Below are 18,123 nucleotides of genomic sequence, written 5' to 3'. Positions count from 1 at the left end.
TAATTATGAACTGCACCTGTCGTACTCCTTATACATAATTTATTTCAGTAAAAAAACAACAACAAAATAAACCGACTCGAGACATTATCCTTCTCGCTTCTTTTAATAACAAACACTTCTTTCAAGTTGAAAAATACTTGTTTGCACAAAGTCTGCTTAAGTAAAGATTTTTTTTTTTTTTTTTTTTTTACTGTTTGGTAACAAAAGAAGACAGAAACAAAAATGGGCATACAAGTTGAACATTCTTATACAGGTTGACATCTATTTGGTACAAATAACTAGAAAAGCAATAAACATAGGTCATGTAATGGGATGGGATGACACACTTACAATCACAGAACGTGGTTTAAAAGAAAGCCACTAAGACACAGGTAAACTTAGTTTATGAGTATCTTCAATATCGAGAGCATTTACATTGAAATCCCTTCACGGGTATTCTATGCATCACAAAATATCCTCCATTAGATCTTTTGCAATTTGGACAGCAAACACAGCGTAGTCACAAAGGTAAAAGGGAAGAACTGAAAAGAATCTCAAAAATCCTTCAATGGCATCCAACAGAGAAAATATACATGTACACATACACATATATAAAAATAAAGATCTGAGACGCATCATCTTTACCTCGTGACATTTCCCTTTAACCCTATATAGACTTGCTGTTTTATCTCTTGCCCCTCTTATTTCCTGCTGGTGGCTTTTTGAGCTGTAGCAGTGGCCCTCCTGTCCCAAATCCAGGAGTCTGTGTGTTGGAAACGCCAAAGGTCAGTCCAGCTGATGCATTGATGCTGGGGTTACTGAAGTTGAAGCCAGAGGTGTTAGGTGTTCCAAACCCTGAGAAACAAATATTTTAAAATGTGAGCAGTAAATATTTTACGTTTTCTCAACCTTTACTGCTCCCAACAAGCACTTACCGTATTTTCCGGACTATAAGTTGCACTTTTTTCATAGTTTGGCTGGTCCTGCGACTTATAGTCAGGTGCGACTTATTTATCAAAATTAATTTGACACGAACCAAGAGAAACGAACTAAAAATGAATCAAGAGAAAACATTACCATCTCCAGCCACAAGAGGACGCTCTACGCTGCTAAGTCCTCCTGTAGTCTACACTGAAACATAGCGCGCCCTCCCGCGGCTAGAGACGGTAATGTTTTCTCTTGTTTCTAAATAAATGCGACATAGTCCAGTGCGACTTATATATGTTTTTTTTCCTCATCATGACGTATTTTTGGACTGATGCGACTCAGGTGCGACTTATAGTCCGAAAAATACGGTAAGCATGTCCATTAACAAATAAACCATGCAAATTTGATTTGATATGCAGCGCTTGCCCTTAGGCAGCATGATGTTGATGGATTATGGGGGAAAGGATGATTATAATTAAGGGGGAGCTGTTAGTAATGGTTAGCTTTGACAAAAGGGGGTGAGATGGAGGAGGGTGCTAACAAACACACCTGCGCTCAGGCTCCCTCCAGATGGCTTGCTAGAGGAAAACCCAAACGACAAACCTCCTGTTGCCACGCCCCCAAACCCAGGGCCGCTTCCAAATACTGCCGAGACACAGATGGGGGGGATTTAGGTGTTGCGACTACATATTTTCCAGAGATAAACTCTCAGTCACAGGGCGGGGAGATGGGGGACAGGAATGAATGATGAGTTATATTTGAGATTAACTAGGAAAAACTGATGAAGGAAAAATATGGTTAGGGAAATGTGAAAAATACAAGTTCTATCTACAGTGGGTAAAATATTTATCTGACTACCTGCTGATTTTGTAAGTGTCCACTTGTAATTTTTATGGTAGGTTTATTTTAATGGATGGAGATAGAATACCAACCAAAAAAAAAACACATTGTATAAAAGGTTAGAGACAATATTGTAGATCTGGACAAGACTTGAATGGCTACAAGACCATCAGCAAGAAGCTTGGTGAGGAGGAGACACTTCTTGGTGCGATTATTCAGAAATGGTAGAAATGCAAAACAACCATCAATTGGCATTGGTCTGGAATTCCATGCAAGATCTTGCCTCATGGGGTAAGGATGATCATGAGAAAGGTGAGGGATCAGCCTCGAACTAAACGGGAGAAGCTTGTTAATGATCTTAAGGCAGTTGGGACCACAGTCACCAAGCAAACTGTTGGTAACACACTACGTCACAATGGACTGGAATCCTGCAGTGCCCGCAAGGTCCCCCTGCACAAGGCATATGTACAGGGGATGCTCATTTAAAGTTTGCCAAAGAATATCAGAAAGATTCAGAGAAGGCTTGTGAGAAAGTGCTGTGGTCAGATGAGACCAAAACTGAGCTCTTTGGCATTAACTTGACTCCCATTTAGGGGTAAATGGATGGGCCATATACTGTAAATCATGGATGAGATCCCGCTTCCCTCAGCCAGAACACTGAAGATGGGTCATGGATCGGTCTTCAGCATGACAATACCCCGAAACATACCACCAAGGCAACAGAGGAGTGACTCAAGAAGAAGCACATTAAGGTCAAGAAGGGGAACAGCCAGTCTCCAGACCTCAATCCTCTAGAAAATCTGTGGAGGGAGCTGAAACTTCAAATTGCCAAACGACAGCCAAGAAACCTTAAGGATTCAGAGAGAACCTGTAAAGAGGAGTGGATCAAAATCCCTCTTCAGATGCAAATCTGGTGAGCAATTACAAAAAAACGTTTCTGCACCAAGTACTAAGTCATGTTTTACTTGGGGATCAAATACTTATTTCACTCAATGAAATGCAATAAATTTCTAACCTTAATATAATGGGGTTTTTTGGTTGTTATTCCATCTCTATATGTTAAAATAAACCTACCATACAAATTTCAGACCCTTTATTTCTTTGTATGTGGGCAAACTTACAAAATCAGCAGGGGGTGAAATAAATATTTTCCCCACTGTACAACCTAAACAATAATAATAAATAACTAAATAAAAACATTTCTGCATTTTTAAAACAAGAGGGCCAAATTGTAGATCTACAGGAATTTGCCATCATACCATATCTTTATTTATTTTCTGTAGTTTTGCAATACTACTATTTTATAGAGCAAAAAAAACGATGGTCCAAAAAGGACCATACAAGTGCTTCAAATGACTTCCACATTATTTTAAGCATCTTAACAAAAGTTAGAGTTGCAAGAATTCTGAGAACCAGCTCACTATGGGGAAGATTATCAGTAATTAATTTAAAAAATTTTTTTTTTTTTTTAAATAATTTTTCTCTCATAAATCTAACTAATATAATATGGATTCAGAAGACTTGGAGAACACGAAATGTACAGACTAATTTCATGGGGCTTACAAGCTATGGTCACTATAAACTGTGGATCTTCATGAATATAGATTTAGATCTATAAAGAAATGAGATTTTAACTGTCTTTTTAAAAGACTGAGACAAAGCCTTAAGAATGCAAATAGAAAGGGAGAGGAGAGGTTTATCACAGCAAGTACCTCCGAGGCTGGATGAGCCCATGCTAGTGCCAATACCCGAGGAAAAGGGAGTGCCAAAACTTGCCCCCAAGGGCGCCTGTGGTCCTGGGACAAAGAAAGAGAGCAGAGGAACTTACTCTCACGCACTCTCATATTTAGATCCATATTATCAATATGCATACACTTAAAATTTGATTAAACAGTCATGTGAGAGAAGCACATGCTATGAAACCATCCTTTATCCTTATTGAAAGTAAGCGGCACAAGAGCTACATAAAAGCCATATGCATTCTCTAAAATATTGCTCATTATGATGTTGGCGCAAATGCAATATAATAGAACATCAAAACAATAGGCCTTTTTTGCTGCAAATATATATATTTTTCTATTTATTGTACTAATCTGCTTCCAGTTACTTACCATACTTGGATCCATACTTTATTATTTTGATGAATATTCTAAATCACTTAATATGTCAAATGTTAATTATTTCCAAAACGATATCGACAGACCTGCTTTTACTTAATGCATTACTAAATTATGCTCCTGTCTCGTTTCCTTTTAGCTGGTTTAAATTTGATTAGATTATTAATTTAGAGATGTGACAAATCAGCATCTCAAATGCAGTCTTTTAATCCAATTCATTAAGAAAATGAATCTTTGATTTTTTTTCAGTCAAAAAGAAACAAAGACAAGGGCTTTTCTTTTAAAAAAACGGATTTATTGTCAATTCAAATTACATTAAACATGACAAACCATTGAGAACAAACGATTCCTAGTAGTAGCTATTGCATTAACACGGTTTAAAATGATTAAAGCCAACCTGTGCCAAAAATGCATTTCAAACAATGGTTAAAACTAACGCTCTAATTTAAAAGGCACACCATTTCAAAATGCATCAACAAGCATAATAATATATAATAATAAAAAAAACAATCAATTTATAAGTTAGACTATAGAATTCACTATGTTACTATTTGTAAACAACCATGATAATAAGCCCCATATGTGTTCCAAGGAATGGAAACGTATACCAAGCAGCAGAGATGTCTATAAACAGACATCCTGTGTAAGAGCTTTAATAAAGTACCAACACACAAAAGCCACAACTTCCTAAAGGGTTTTTTCAAAACATAACATGCATTAAGATCATTCGTTTGTATAGTAGATTTGCAAATAAAAGCAAAAGAAAGCCTGTAAGATCTGAGATTGGCAATGGCTCCCAGTGAAAGTTCACTGATGGTCTGATTCATATAGCTTTCCCATAAAGCAGAAGATTTGTTGCTTTCGTCTTTTGCGAGAAAAGCTTTGTGAAAAGGGATTACCATCTCCACTATCACTCAAGGCAAGCCTTTGAGTTATGACAGCTACGTTAGCATGAAATAGCAGCTCTGGGCCACAAAAAAAGGCCAATAATCACAAAAACTGTTCTTCTCAATAATGAAATTTGGCACAATCCTTCACCACGGACCGTTAAAAGTCCCATAAAGCAGCATGTTCACTCAAACTGAAGGCTTGAACACTGTAGCCCTTAAATAAAGTTGAAAAAAAGAATGAATGACTAACATCTGTGTAGGATTTTCATCATTTACAGACTTTACTGCAGGGTGTTGGTTGGTTCTATAAGGAAACGACAACAATTGTTTCTCACAACTTGTGTATGTATATACATAAAAATACTGTGCAACTAATTAAGCCATGCCATTGTATTAGCGCACTACATATATACAGTTAATTTAATATGCAAAAGCACCCACAACAGCCTAGACTTTCTTAGGCACAAAGGCACAGTCCATTTCCAAGAAAATATTATAGTACTACTGATAATAAAAACCATAAACTGGGGAAAACAACAAAATGTGAATGACGAACAGTCAAGTTTTCAATCAAAAATGATTTTGGCTTATGGATTCAACCTGATACAGCCTTTTTTTATTTTTATTTTTACTTATTTTCAGTAAAATACCAAATCAAAAATGTCTGTAATTTGATCCTACTCTATAGACCGAGAACCCAGAAAAAGACAAGTTTAAATTAATTTTGTGCCATAGAAGTGGAACATCTAACACCAACTCTCACACCTCCAACCTGCTATTATTGCAAGGAAATATCCATGGGAACCACAAATGCAACCATGGTTACAGACAGAAGGAGGGTGTCACCAAAGCAAAGATACCTTTAATCCAGAACAAAAAAGCACACAGAAATTGTATCATAATCACTGAGCTGTCCGATGAAATACAGTAAATGACCTTAACGCACCTCAGAATCAGTAGCTTGCACACTTCCTTCTACATATGCATATGCAAACCCCATGGAAATCTTGTTCATTCAAATCATTAAGACCACAAAAAGTATATTTTGGAATAAAACCATCTTTCCATAACTAAACCAAACATGCATGGTTTTGATGCAAGACAAAATGCTAAAGATATCAAAATACTTGGCAAAGCTACCAAGAGACAACCTAAACAAATTCTGTTCTGATAGATCAGAATATTACAACTGATCTCATATGAAAATGGACACTCATGCAAAAGTGATTATGAAAATTATTTAACGACAGCAATTAAATTTGTTTAGTATTCAGCTATCAAAATGCATGTTAGCAGTATGGTGCCACCAACTGAGAAAAACATGGAAAGAACCAAATGTGTTTCTATCCTAAGGTACAGCAATCCCTTTCCTGCATAGCATGTTTACCCTTTACTAAACAACTTTGCTTTTTTTCCGTCTACTCCCATCTAACAAACATTTTGCTCAGAAAGCTTCAGCCACAGCGGTCGTACTAAAAGTGTTTGTTGGCACTTCAAAATATCAACTTTCACATCTACTATGAAAGAATATGGGTTTGGCTGATTATGGGAACATTAAATGGAAATAAGTGTGAACACATTTCAGTCTGTGTGTAGTAGCGAGTCTACGGTGTTTGGCTACTTTGTGTAGTGACGGCTACATTAGTGCTGTTGATCAAATCCTAAGACCTTCTGTGCCACTCAAAATAGAAAACGTGTCCCACTAAATCACAAACAGACCACCTCAAAATAACAAACCCCTTTCTAAACCTTCATTGGGTTTGGAATGTTCCCATTGAACTCATTAAACATTAAAACAGCGTTTAATGCTCTTGCTTTATATCTTGTGTTTTTTCTTGAGCGAGTTAAAAAGAGAAAAAGAAAGCAGAAGTTGGGCAAGACGGTCAGCATCTAAAATCTCACAGCACACTAACGGGCACACATTGAATCACATGATGTATGTTAAAAGAACCCTGTTGCTCCATATCTCCAAAAGAGACAAGATTTTAAAAAACAAATAAAAAAAACAGACATGGCACTGGATTTATTCTCGAATTTGTCTACTCTATCTGCTTTTCTCTATCATTCCCCCCTCCCTCTTTCTTTTTATTCTTCCGTCCCCTCACCATACTATCAGTCTAGAGGTCAAGAGGGCTAGAACTTGAAGGCGGTCAGACCTGGAGCCGGCTGCTGCTGCTGAGTGAGAGTGGCAGCCATTGCAACAGCTGCTGCGTTGGGAACGCTGCCGAAGGGGGCGGGGCCTGTGGTGACGTGCGGAGAACTCTGCCATTTCTTGCCAGTAACACGTTTTGACTCGAATATGTCAGTGGAGTCGTCAAGGAAGGCTCGTCTGTAGCCCAGATACTGATGTTTGAGAGTCTATGGAGAACGACAGAAAAGAGACTTTTCAAATACAATGATTCTGCTTTGATTAAATCATGAAATCTAAATGTATTAAGAAATTGTTGGGCTTGCTTTATTAGTGCATGTTATTACAAAAAATATGTATCTCCTACCGATAAATTAGAATTAGAATAAGAGTTAGAATAAATCTAAAGAGACAGTAAAGAAATATAGACTGTAACAAAAGATAAGTTTTACAAAAAGCGGTGTAAATTTTCTATTCAAAAATTAAGTCTTAAAAAAAAAAAAAAAAAAGGTGTCCACTAAAATACAAATCCATTATCAAAATAACTAATGTTTTCTTGAGCACCAAATCAGCATATTAGAATGATTTTATTTTATTTTTACTTTACACACACACACACATACATACATACATATATATAGGGCTGCAGCTATAGATTATTTTAGTAATCGAGTACTATTCCAATTATTTAAGTCATTTTTCTTTATGAAAGCATAATACTAGATATACAAGAGAAAATAAGATAGGTCTCTTAAAGTAAACAACTAATTATTTCCTTTTTTAGATAAAAATGTATTACTGAAATTGCATACATTAATAACTGTGAAAACTAAATCCATTTAATACATTTAATTGCCAAATTACATTTAAAATGCAAACACAAATATATAAATAAAATAAATAAAAAACTAAAATCTATTTCACATTACTTTAAAAAGGTAGACATTACAACCTTAAATTATGGCATAAATCAAGAAATATAAAAATCAAGTTCACATTACTTTAAAAAATGTAAACAGTAAGAAAAGGCATAAATCAAAATAATAGTATTAAAAATAATAATATTACCTAAACATTGCATTTATGGGATTTAAGGATTTACTGTCTTCTTGGAAGGCTTTGTGGCTTTTGTATGAGGCAAAAAATCAGTGGACAAGAAGTTAACTTGGAACAAGAGTCCATACACAATGTGTTTCCAAACACATTTTTCTGCAACATGAAAATATCGTTTTTTTTGGAGAATAAACCCTCTTAAATGTCTCTATGCACTGGTGTGTGTGTGTGTGTTAATGTAAAACTGTTTTTTGATGTCCTTCATATCCTTTGTACTGGTCAGTTCACAGCAGTGATAGAAATAAATCTGTACTAATAAGTTGAAATAGATTTTTAAATTTTATGGCCATTTTAAACTTTTTTTAGTGTGCATCATCTTTTAAAGCATTTAATTCACATGAACCGACCGCGACACCGAGAACACGTGACCATGCTAATAATATAAAATAATTCCTTATAATACTTTTTGTATACATTAATTGCTTTGTTTAACTGTTCTATTTGATTATAAGACAGACTTATATCCATATGAGACAGAACTGTTAACAATGACAGTAAAGAAGAGAGAGTGTGAGTACTGTTGGCGCTCATCAAAATAAAAGTACCTCCTCGAACACATTGGGCAAGCAGAAAAACTTATAGGCATCATTTTTCATATTTGAAAAATTGCAAATATCGGCCGATATATCGGCCTTGGCAGTCGACCACCACAATCAACATGAATGGCACTTAGTCTTTTACAAAACATAGCTAACTTACGGACAACTTGCCACCATGTTTATTTATGGTCTTAAATATCCCTGCATACCAATGTGCAAACTATCCACACTATCTGCCCTAAATAATATTGAAAATGACCAATATACATAGAATTTAGGATGGATAGTGTGCACATTGCGATGCAGGCTATGTCCAGCATTTATCAGGTTGTGCGTCAATAATAATGGTCCATGGGGAAACAGTGTTCTGTGTGTAGTAAATGGACAGTAAATGCACTAAACGAAGCCTCAAGACAAATAATTTGCCTCAATGAGTTACTTGAATTATTTGAGGAATCGTTTCAGCCCTAACACACACACACACACACACACACACACACACACACACACACACACACGTGCATAGTAAAATATACAATCTAAATAAAATATTTAACAAATTTAATATTGATGTATTAATGCATTTAATGTTTATATATAATTCATTTAAAATAAAAATATTAAATATGGTCCACTTAAGACATTTTCAGAACTTACCTTAACATTCTCATGAACTCCCTGCAACTGTGCAGCAAGTGCAACAAACGTCTGGTAGAGTTTCTGCATAGCCAGGGACAAATCTACATGATAAGATGACATCACACTGTCAAGTGGATACCCAAGCTATTTTTTTTACCATATGAATCACGGCTGTGCTTTTGACAGAGAGCATTAATTAGATTAAAACCTTGAGGGGTGATGTGGGAGCCGCTGCTCTGAGTGGTCAGATGATTCTCCAGTTCTTCAATCTGCTGACGGTACTGCTGTAACTGCACCTCAAATTGCTCCACCAGAGTCCGGAAATAACTGGACAGAGACATGGACAGCACATTGGCAGACAACAATTAAAAGTAAGCAAATTTTACTGCTTATAGTAGGACTTTACAAGTAGAACTGCAAAGATTCACTCACTCGGAAGGCGCCGTGTTCTCATGTTGGAGTCCAGGAGGGGTTTTCTGGGTGCAAAGTGCGATATCAGCATTCTTCAATTCCTGCATGAAGAACAAAAATGGATTACAAGATTGAACAATGCTCAGTTTAACTGTTTGCAACCCGTCTGAAGGACATTTTTTCCAACCTGAGAGGTTTCCAACTTCAGTTTGTCTATGGAGAGTGAATTTCTCTGCAGCCCACTGGCACAAATGGACAGGAGCTGTCTGAGCGTCTGGATGTCCTCTTGCACTTTGAGAATGGCTTTGGAAGACATCCTGCTGATTTCTTCTTGGACTTGCTTCTGTTCCTTGACAAACTTCCTGTGGAAAAACACATATTAAGTACTAAATCAACTATATGCAACTAGAACAAAGAAAAATGGAGCACTTACTGAAAGTTGTCAACATCTTGACAGATCGGACCTGGCAGGTTTTCATCTTTGAGGGCTTTACTATCCCTGTAGAGATAAAGAGCCAGGTAAGAGCCACTATAATAAATTACATTGAGCCAGAATTTGATTTAATAGGGTGGTTCTTACTCCGGTCTGGTGCTTGATAATTTGTCAGTATTTTTTTCAGAGGAAGTACTGAAGTCTACTCCACCCAGGCCGAGACTGGGCGCAGGAGCAGAGGTGGTCGCAACAGAGGTAGAGACTAATCCACCCAGACTCAGGGGTCCACCTAAAGAGGACTGTCCTAAACCTGAAACACATATTAAATGAGTATGAGAGTGAAACACCCGTTTAAACTGAATGTAACTTGATTACAGTTGAAAAAAGGCTGACCTGTCAAGGAGGGGTTGGAAAAGAGACTGGAACCAAAGGAAAACCCAGAGGCAGGAGCAGAGGAAGTGGTGGTAGTTCCTCCTAAGTTGAGGGAGAAGCCTGTGGAGCTGGTCTGAGGGGCTGTGGAGGTCAGAATGGATCCCAGAGTCAGGCCTGTGCCTGTAGCTGCAGAGGTGGTGGCTGTGAGTGAAAAAGGTGTAGCAGAGGCTGCTGGCTTTCCAAAGCCCAGGCTGAATCCAGTAGAGGCAGCGGTCGAGGTGGTAAGACTCCCTACAAACATACAAAATCAACAAAATTGGAAATCAGTACAGCGTGTCTGACAGACTTAACCAGTGATTAACTATCCTGTTAAATCGACATTGCATTTTAATAATGAATATGCATTTTCTTGCGATGTAAAACATTGTGTATACAAGTACTAATAAATTTTATAAATGACAAGTAACACATTAAATGAAAATGAAAATTTGAAGTAGAAAAACACAGTGAATTTGTCTTTTTATTTTCACAGTGTAGTTATGTCAGAATATAAAATTTTATCAGGTTGAAATAACGAGTAAAAAAAAAAAAGTTTAGATGTTAATTATGCTTTCTAAAAATATTTTTTTTGGACAATGGGGCAATGGAGTCAAGACGTTTCAGGTCCACTGGACTGAAAAAAAGTGATACAACGGAATATATTTCTTCTAGCTTGTTTCTTTAAGAATTACTTACCTAAAGTAAGGCCAGTAGTGGATGGAGCAGCCCCTAAGTGTTAAATAGACAGTCAATTAACAACATGAATTAACTGTGACAATGTTATTTATTATCAAGGGACCAAATTATAATACAAATTATTAAATTAGTGATTGTCAAAGAACCTGAGGCAGGTGTGTTAAAGGTGAATCCAGTTGCTGGTTTCTGTGCAAATAAACTGGACCCAATTCCTAGTGTGGAGGTGGTACTGGTGGCGGCCGGTGTGGATGTTGGCGTGCCAAACCCTCCAAATGCAAATCCACCCGTACCTGCAGCAGGTGTGCTGGGAAAATATCAGACATTAAAAGTCACATTTGTATAACTAACTTTACCCCTAATGATGTTAAACATATCTGCATTTTAAACCGATAGTTCAATTAGATTAAATTTAAGTTTATTAGTATGCGCTATACTAATAAAATTGAATTTAATCGAATTCAACTATTGGTTTAAAATGCAGATATGTTTCCACTATACAAATCGATGCAAAGCAGCTGTACAATGTTTCTACAATATATTTAGAAGTAGCTTATCAGTGGTGACTATGTCAGGACATGTACATAGTAAGGCAGAATTATACAGAAAAAATAAAGATGTAATCGTGAACAGACTATGGACACTATTAACAGCAATTGTTAGTTCACTCACACAAAATAATTTTTTGCAGTTACATAAATATTAATTTAAAGAAAAAGAACATGCATTTAGAGTAGCAAATCAATTCAGTAATCAAATAGGCTTACTTTTTATTTTTTGGGAAGAACATTTAAAATAAATGTGAAACTAAAACGAGAGTTTAAACAGCAAATGGTTATTGACTATCCAAATAAAGTGAACGTTGTAAGCTGTCATTTTAGACGTGTTTATTTTCTGCACAAATCGTTCAATAATTAGCTCACAGTTCTTCTTCTTCTTCTTCTTCTTTCGTTTTATTGGCAACCGCACTTAACAGTGCATTATTGCCATCATCCGGTAGCTTAGATCAGAAACATTCCTATCTCTTAACATTTCTAAGCAACCCCCCCCCCCCAAAAAAAAATAAAATAAATAAAAATAAAAGTAAATAAAACCCACTGGCGCTGCGTGTTCAGCTCCTCCAGCTTCCACCCCACTTCCCTTTAACTCCCACTTCCCATCCGCAACCTTATTTACCTCCAGATTTACTTACACTGTCTCACACTATACTTCATCCGCATCTTCTACCTCTCTCTATAATCCTATATACATATTAATCCTACAATCTATTCATTAAACCAGTATTATTCAAAAACTGAAACAACACATTAACCATACTATTTCCTATATCCAAGTCTAATATATTCTTTAATGTTAACTCTTTCCCTTCATTCTTCCATAATTCTTCTCTTAGCACTTCTCTTTCTTCATCATAACCATTACAATTAATAAACACATGTTCCACAGTTTCACTTTGTCCACATTTCTCACACAAACCCGTTGGATGCTTAGATATTAAATGTAATGTTTTATTCAAACCGGTATGTCCCACCCTTAGTCTTGTAATTATACTTTCCTCCCTTCTATTTCTCCCTCTTTTCCTACCTTTTCCCACTTTCTTTTGTATTGCATATAAATGTCTACCTTTACTCTCATTATCCCAATATTGTTGCCACTTTTTAATCATTTCCTCCTTTATTACTGATTTGATTTCTTTTAAACTATGTGATAACTCAATTTCTACCCTATCTTCATCTACTACTTGTTTAGCTAATTTATCTGCTTCCTCATTGCCTTTAATTCCCACATGAGCTGGGACCCACATAAACTGTACTTCTATTTTAATTTGTTTCAACTCAAAGAGATTTTGAAGAATTTCCATGATTAAATCTGGCCTTGATTCAGATTTTTGATTATAGATACTAACTATTGCTGAATAAGAATCTGAACATATGACTGCATTTTTTATTTTCCTTTCCTTAATTATTTGTACTCCTAGCAAAATAGCCATCAACTCACCTGTATATATTGACAACTGGTCACTAATTCTAGCTTTTTTCTTCACCATTAACTTTGGCACATTGACTGCCACTCCTACTCTCCTTCCTTTTTTGGAAGCATCTGTGTAAATCTGTATACTATCTCCATATGTTATTCTTAAATACTCATTTGCTCTCATTACTTCCATCCCATTATTTCCTTCACTCTGTCTTATCTCCAGTAATGTTAAATCTACTACTGGCTGAGGAATAATCCATATAGGAGTATTCGGATATATTACTCTTGGTACACATCTATAATTGTTTATCCCCATCTCCTTAATATCTTCTTCTACCACCCACCCAAAACTCTTATGTTTCTTCATTCCTTGTTCCCAACTTTTTCCTAATATTTTCCTTGTTGGATGTACCTCATTCTGACTATTTAGATTTGTCCAATACACAGCCATTAACTGTTTTCTTCTAATATTAAGCGGCATTTCATTTATCTCTACTTGCAAAGCTACTATAGGTGTTGTTGGATATGCTCCACAGCAAATTCTCATCGCCTGTGCTTGAATTCTATCCAATTTCTCTAACTGTGATTTTGCCGCCAACCCATATGCTATACTTCCATAATCTAGTACAGATCTTATCATTGCTATATATACTGTTTGAAGCGCCCCTCTATCTGCTCCCCACTCTTGTCCTGCCATACATTTCATTATATTTAACACTCTTTTACACCTATTCACTATCTTATCAATATGTTCATTCCATGTAAGTCTAGTATCTAGCCACATTCCCAAGAATCTAACTGATGTTACTCGAGCCATTTCCCTGTTATATATCCTTAACTTCCATTCATTATCTACTTTCTTGTTGGAAAATATAATAACTTGTGACTTCTCCACTGATAACTTAAATCCCCACTTATATGACCATTTAACTACCTCATCCACCGCCTTCTGCATTTTCCCCATAATGAATTTATTGTTTCTCCCTCTAAACCACACAGCTCAATCATCTGCAAACAGTGATCTACCAACACTCCTATCCACCTTACTAAATATATCATTTATCATTACTAAAAAAAAGTACTGGACTTATTACACTTCCCTGAGGAGTACCATTTTCTATTATTCCTTGAGATGATATAGCATCTCCTACTCTCACCCTTATTACTCTTTGCTTAAGAAAGTCATTAATCCAATTAAACATTCTTCCCCCTACCCCCATCTCTTCCAACTTAATCATCAGACCCTCCCTCCATAACATATCATAGGCTTTTTCAATATCGAGAAACACAGCAACTACTGATTCTTTATTTGACAGAGCTTTCTTTATTTCCGCTTCCAAACACATAACCGGATCCATAGTTCCTCTTCCTACCCTAAATCCACTTTGAAAAGGTGTTAATTTTCCTTCTTTTTCCAAAAAATATACTAATCTATCCGTTATCATTCTCTCCATCACTTTCCCTACATGAGATGTAAGGGCTATTGGCCTATAGCTAGCCGGCTTATTTGGATCCTTCCCTGGTTTCTTTATTGGCAATATCAATGCTTCTTTCCAACTATGCGGTAGCACCCCCATTTCCCACACTTTATTATAGAACTCCAACATTACTCTCAATGATTCCTCACTTAACTGCTTGATCATATAATAGCTGATTTCATCTTGCCCCGGAGTAGTTTCTCTCATTCTCCTCAGCGCTCGTTTTAGTTCCGTCATTCCAAACGGGACATCCATTATATTATCTCCATCCTGTCTCTTTCCCAATAGATGAGGATGCTCTCGTAGTACTTCCTCCCTTTCCCTCTTAAACTCTTCAGTCAGATTTTCCGTACTGTTTACTTTTATAAATGTATTACAAAACAGTTCTGCTTTATCACAGTTTTCTATTGCTATAACTTCCCCTTCATTTAAAACAGGATATTCCATATCCTTCCTTATTCCATTCATCCTTCTGATCATACTCCATACTTCTCCTATTGATGTACTTCTCCCTATTCTATCACAGAAATCTCTCCAATGTTGTCTTTTTGCCCTTCTTACCACCTCTCTTACTTTTGCTTGTTCTCTCTTATATTCAATTAAATCTGTATAATTATGCAATCTTCTTACCTTCTTGTATGCTCTCCTTTTCCTTCTAATAGCTTCATCACACTCCTTATTCCACCATGGTACCATTTTTGTCTTTCTTCTTCCTTTACTCTTAGGAATATTACTTACTGCTGCATTTTTCATAACTCCTATAATTTTCTCATTTATAGCTTCTATGTCATCTACACTTCTTACTTCATTTATGTCTATACCCTCCTCCACCATTTTCACATATTCAGTCCAGTTAGCTTTTTCATAATTCCATCTCCCTTCTCTTCTCTCACTTCTTTTTACACAATTATTCATATTGACACTCATTTCAATCAAAACAGGAAAGTGGTCACTACCTATAGTACATTTCCTTAATACCTTCCAGTTAATTTTACCCCCTAACCTACTTTTTACAAGGGTTAAATCCAACACCGCTTCTTGACCTGTTCTCATGTCTACTCGTGTACCTCCCCTATCATTCATACAGATCAGATTCATCTCATCCATCAATTCTTCAACCACCTTCCCATTTCTGTCAGTTACACTTCCTCCCCACATACTACTATGGGCATTGAAATCCCCACACCATATCACCCTCTCTCTACTTTGCCCTTCTATCTTTAACATATCTTCCAATGTCATTTGTCTACATGGATTATAAAAATTTATTATTACAACACTCTTATCATCCTTCCATACCTCCACCACTACATATTCCATTTCTCTTCCTTTCCCCACCATTCTATACTGCATTTCAGACTTAATGAAAGTAACACACCCACCACCATTTCCCTCTTCCCGATCTCTTCTCACAGAAACATACCCTTTAATTACAAAATCTAATTTAGGTTTCAGCCAAGACTCTTGTACACATATCACATCTGGCTTTTCCTCCATCTTATTTAGATAACCTTTAAACTCCAATCCATTAGCCACCAAACTCCTAGCATTCCATTGTAAAATTACTAACATCAAGATTGTTGTCCATCCCATGATTCTTGACTAGGCTGTATTTCTAAAGTTAGACCATCTCTAACCATTTCCCATGTTAGCCCTTTAATATCCAGGAACCTATCTGCTGCTCTCACTATTATCTGTATCTTTTCTGTTCTTCTTTCAGTCTGCGCTGAACAATTTATTACCTCTGCCATGAATAACACAAAACTTTTTTTACTAACTATCATTGTGTCATCCGATTTTTTGCTTTCCTTTTCTTCATTTCTGGTTCGATCTTTCCACAACTCCTTCTCCTCACTTTCTTTCTTTTTCCTTGAGTCCACCTTTTTAACTGCTTCCGCATATGACAGCTTATTTCCATCTCTTTCCTTCTGAATTTCTACTGCTCTCTTTCTCACTTCACACCCTCCATATGCCACATTATGGGCTCCTCCACAATTACAACATTTTGCTTCCACATCTCTTCCACATTTTCCGTACTCATGTTCTTCCCCACAATGTGCACATCTCTTTTTGGCTCTGCAAACACTTGCAATATGACCATATCTCTGGCAGTTATAGCATCTCATCGGAGCACGCACATATTCTCTCACCCGAAAGCAAACATATCCAATCATCACTTTACTTGGTAGCACTCCACCACTTTCAAAACGCAACATTACAGAAAGACTTTCTTCCTTATTCCCTTCTCTATTCCTTTGCAGTCGTTTTGCTTCAATTACATTTCCTCCTTTAATATTTCTCTTCAACTCTATCATAGTGACCTCCAATGCTACCCCTGTAATTACTCCACATAACCATGATTTTCCACCTGTTTGATTACAACTTGAAATCACTTGTTTACACACAACCTTCATTTTCATCACCTTATCCCTCTGCTCCTCATTATCACAAATCACCAACAATGCTCCATCCTGAAGTATTCTTGCACCTCTAATCTCTCCTAACTGTTTCCTCAACTCATTTGTTAACTCAATTGGGTTTACCCCTTTTACTCCTTGTCCCTCTTTAAATCTTACAATCATTTTTATTTCCTCTCTCCTTTCACTTGTCACTTCCCTTTCGCTATCCTCATCTGTACCTATTGAATCCCCTTCATTATCTTTCTTCCTCTTATTATTTGCTTTTTCAACACTTTTTATTCTCCCTCCTTCCACTTGTGTCCAACCCATCTCATCATTTTCGTCTTCAATCTCTGATTCATCAATTCTAGATCTTGTTTCTGATCCAACCTCCTCTTTTTTCTTTTTCCTCGATTTCCCCATCGTACTCTTCTTATATCAACAACTTTTATACTTAATAAAATACAGTATACGTTATTTCAAAAAACTCACGACGGTTTCCAGCACGCCACCTTTCAAACACTTCCGGTTTTCAGATCCAATCTCCCTCCCCTCACGCGCTCGGTCCAGTTCTAGCTCACAGTTGAATGTGTCCTCTTACCTTGTAGCAGTTCCGAATGAGAACCCCCCGCCGGTTCCGGTTCCGGTGGACCCGAGGGTACTCGTGCCGAAATTAAAGCTGGACATACTGGACCTAAATTTCCAAAACTTTGACAATCAGAACCGAGCAGGACCGACCTCGTGGAGGCCCTAAAGAAACTTCTTACGACATAAGCTGGATAATAAAAGCAACCACCATGAAATTCTGATGTGTATGAAGAAAATCTAGATCAACGAGTCAACCACAGGCAAGTTTGTTAATTTTTAAAACGATAGTGGGTTTCTATGTGCTGAAAACGTTGCGGCGTATGGCTCCTCTTCTTCGGTCTCCTTGTTTTTGCGGTAAAATTCAAATATTATCGGTTACTTCGTATTGCCACCTACTGGCTTGGAGAATCCCTGCAGGCACCTCCATTATTTGTCTACTGTGATGTCTGTCTTGTTTCTGTTGGATTTTGGATTAATAATATAATAACATACATGTTTCCACTTTTTATGTAATATCAGCAACTATCAAAATACTCTTGCATTTGTGAACAAATCTGTTTT

The 18,123-nt window shown here is 36.6% G+C and overlaps 1 protein-coding gene across 4 annotated transcripts; it reads right to left on the bottom strand.

Moving 5' to 3' along the window:
• Positions 1-84: 84 nt before the first annotated feature.
• Positions 85-17,925, bottom strand: LOC128013016 (nucleoporin p58/p45). Of its 4 annotated transcripts, XM_052595689.1 has the most exons (14): positions 17,576-17,923; positions 11,270-11,427; positions 11,124-11,156; positions 10,410-10,679; positions 10,164-10,326; positions 10,017-10,082; positions 9,771-9,945; positions 9,605-9,684; positions 9,381-9,499; positions 9,191-9,273; positions 6,910-7,111; positions 3,459-3,542; positions 1,456-1,551; positions 85-834 (listed from the first exon to the last, which is right to left on the bottom strand). In XM_052595689.1, the coding sequence occupies exons 1-14, from the start codon at positions 17,659-17,661 to the stop codon at positions 665-667; spliced, it is 1,785 nt and encodes a 594-aa protein (XP_052451649.1). In that variant the 5' UTR covers positions 17,662-17,923; the 3' UTR covers positions 85-664. The 4 variants fall into 4 exon arrangements, with proteins under 4 accessions (XP_052451649.1, XP_052451650.1, XP_052451651.1 ...); XM_052595690.1 differs by lacking the exon at positions 11,124-11,156 and having other exon boundaries at positions 17,576-17,925; XM_052595691.1 differs by lacking the exon at positions 1,456-1,551 and having other exon boundaries at positions 17,576-17,922.
• Positions 17,926-18,123: the final 198 nt, after the last annotated feature.

Source organism: Carassius gibelio, chromosome B24 (assembly GCF_023724105.1).
Source record: "Carassius gibelio isolate Cgi1373 ecotype wild population from Czech Republic chromosome B24, carGib1.2-hapl.c, whole genome shotgun sequence".
NCBI classification, from domain to species: Eukaryota; Metazoa; Chordata; class Actinopteri; order Cypriniformes; family Cyprinidae; genus Carassius; species Carassius gibelio.
Note: the sequence above shows the minus strand (reverse complement) of the source record. Positions and strands in the feature narration are given on the sequence as shown.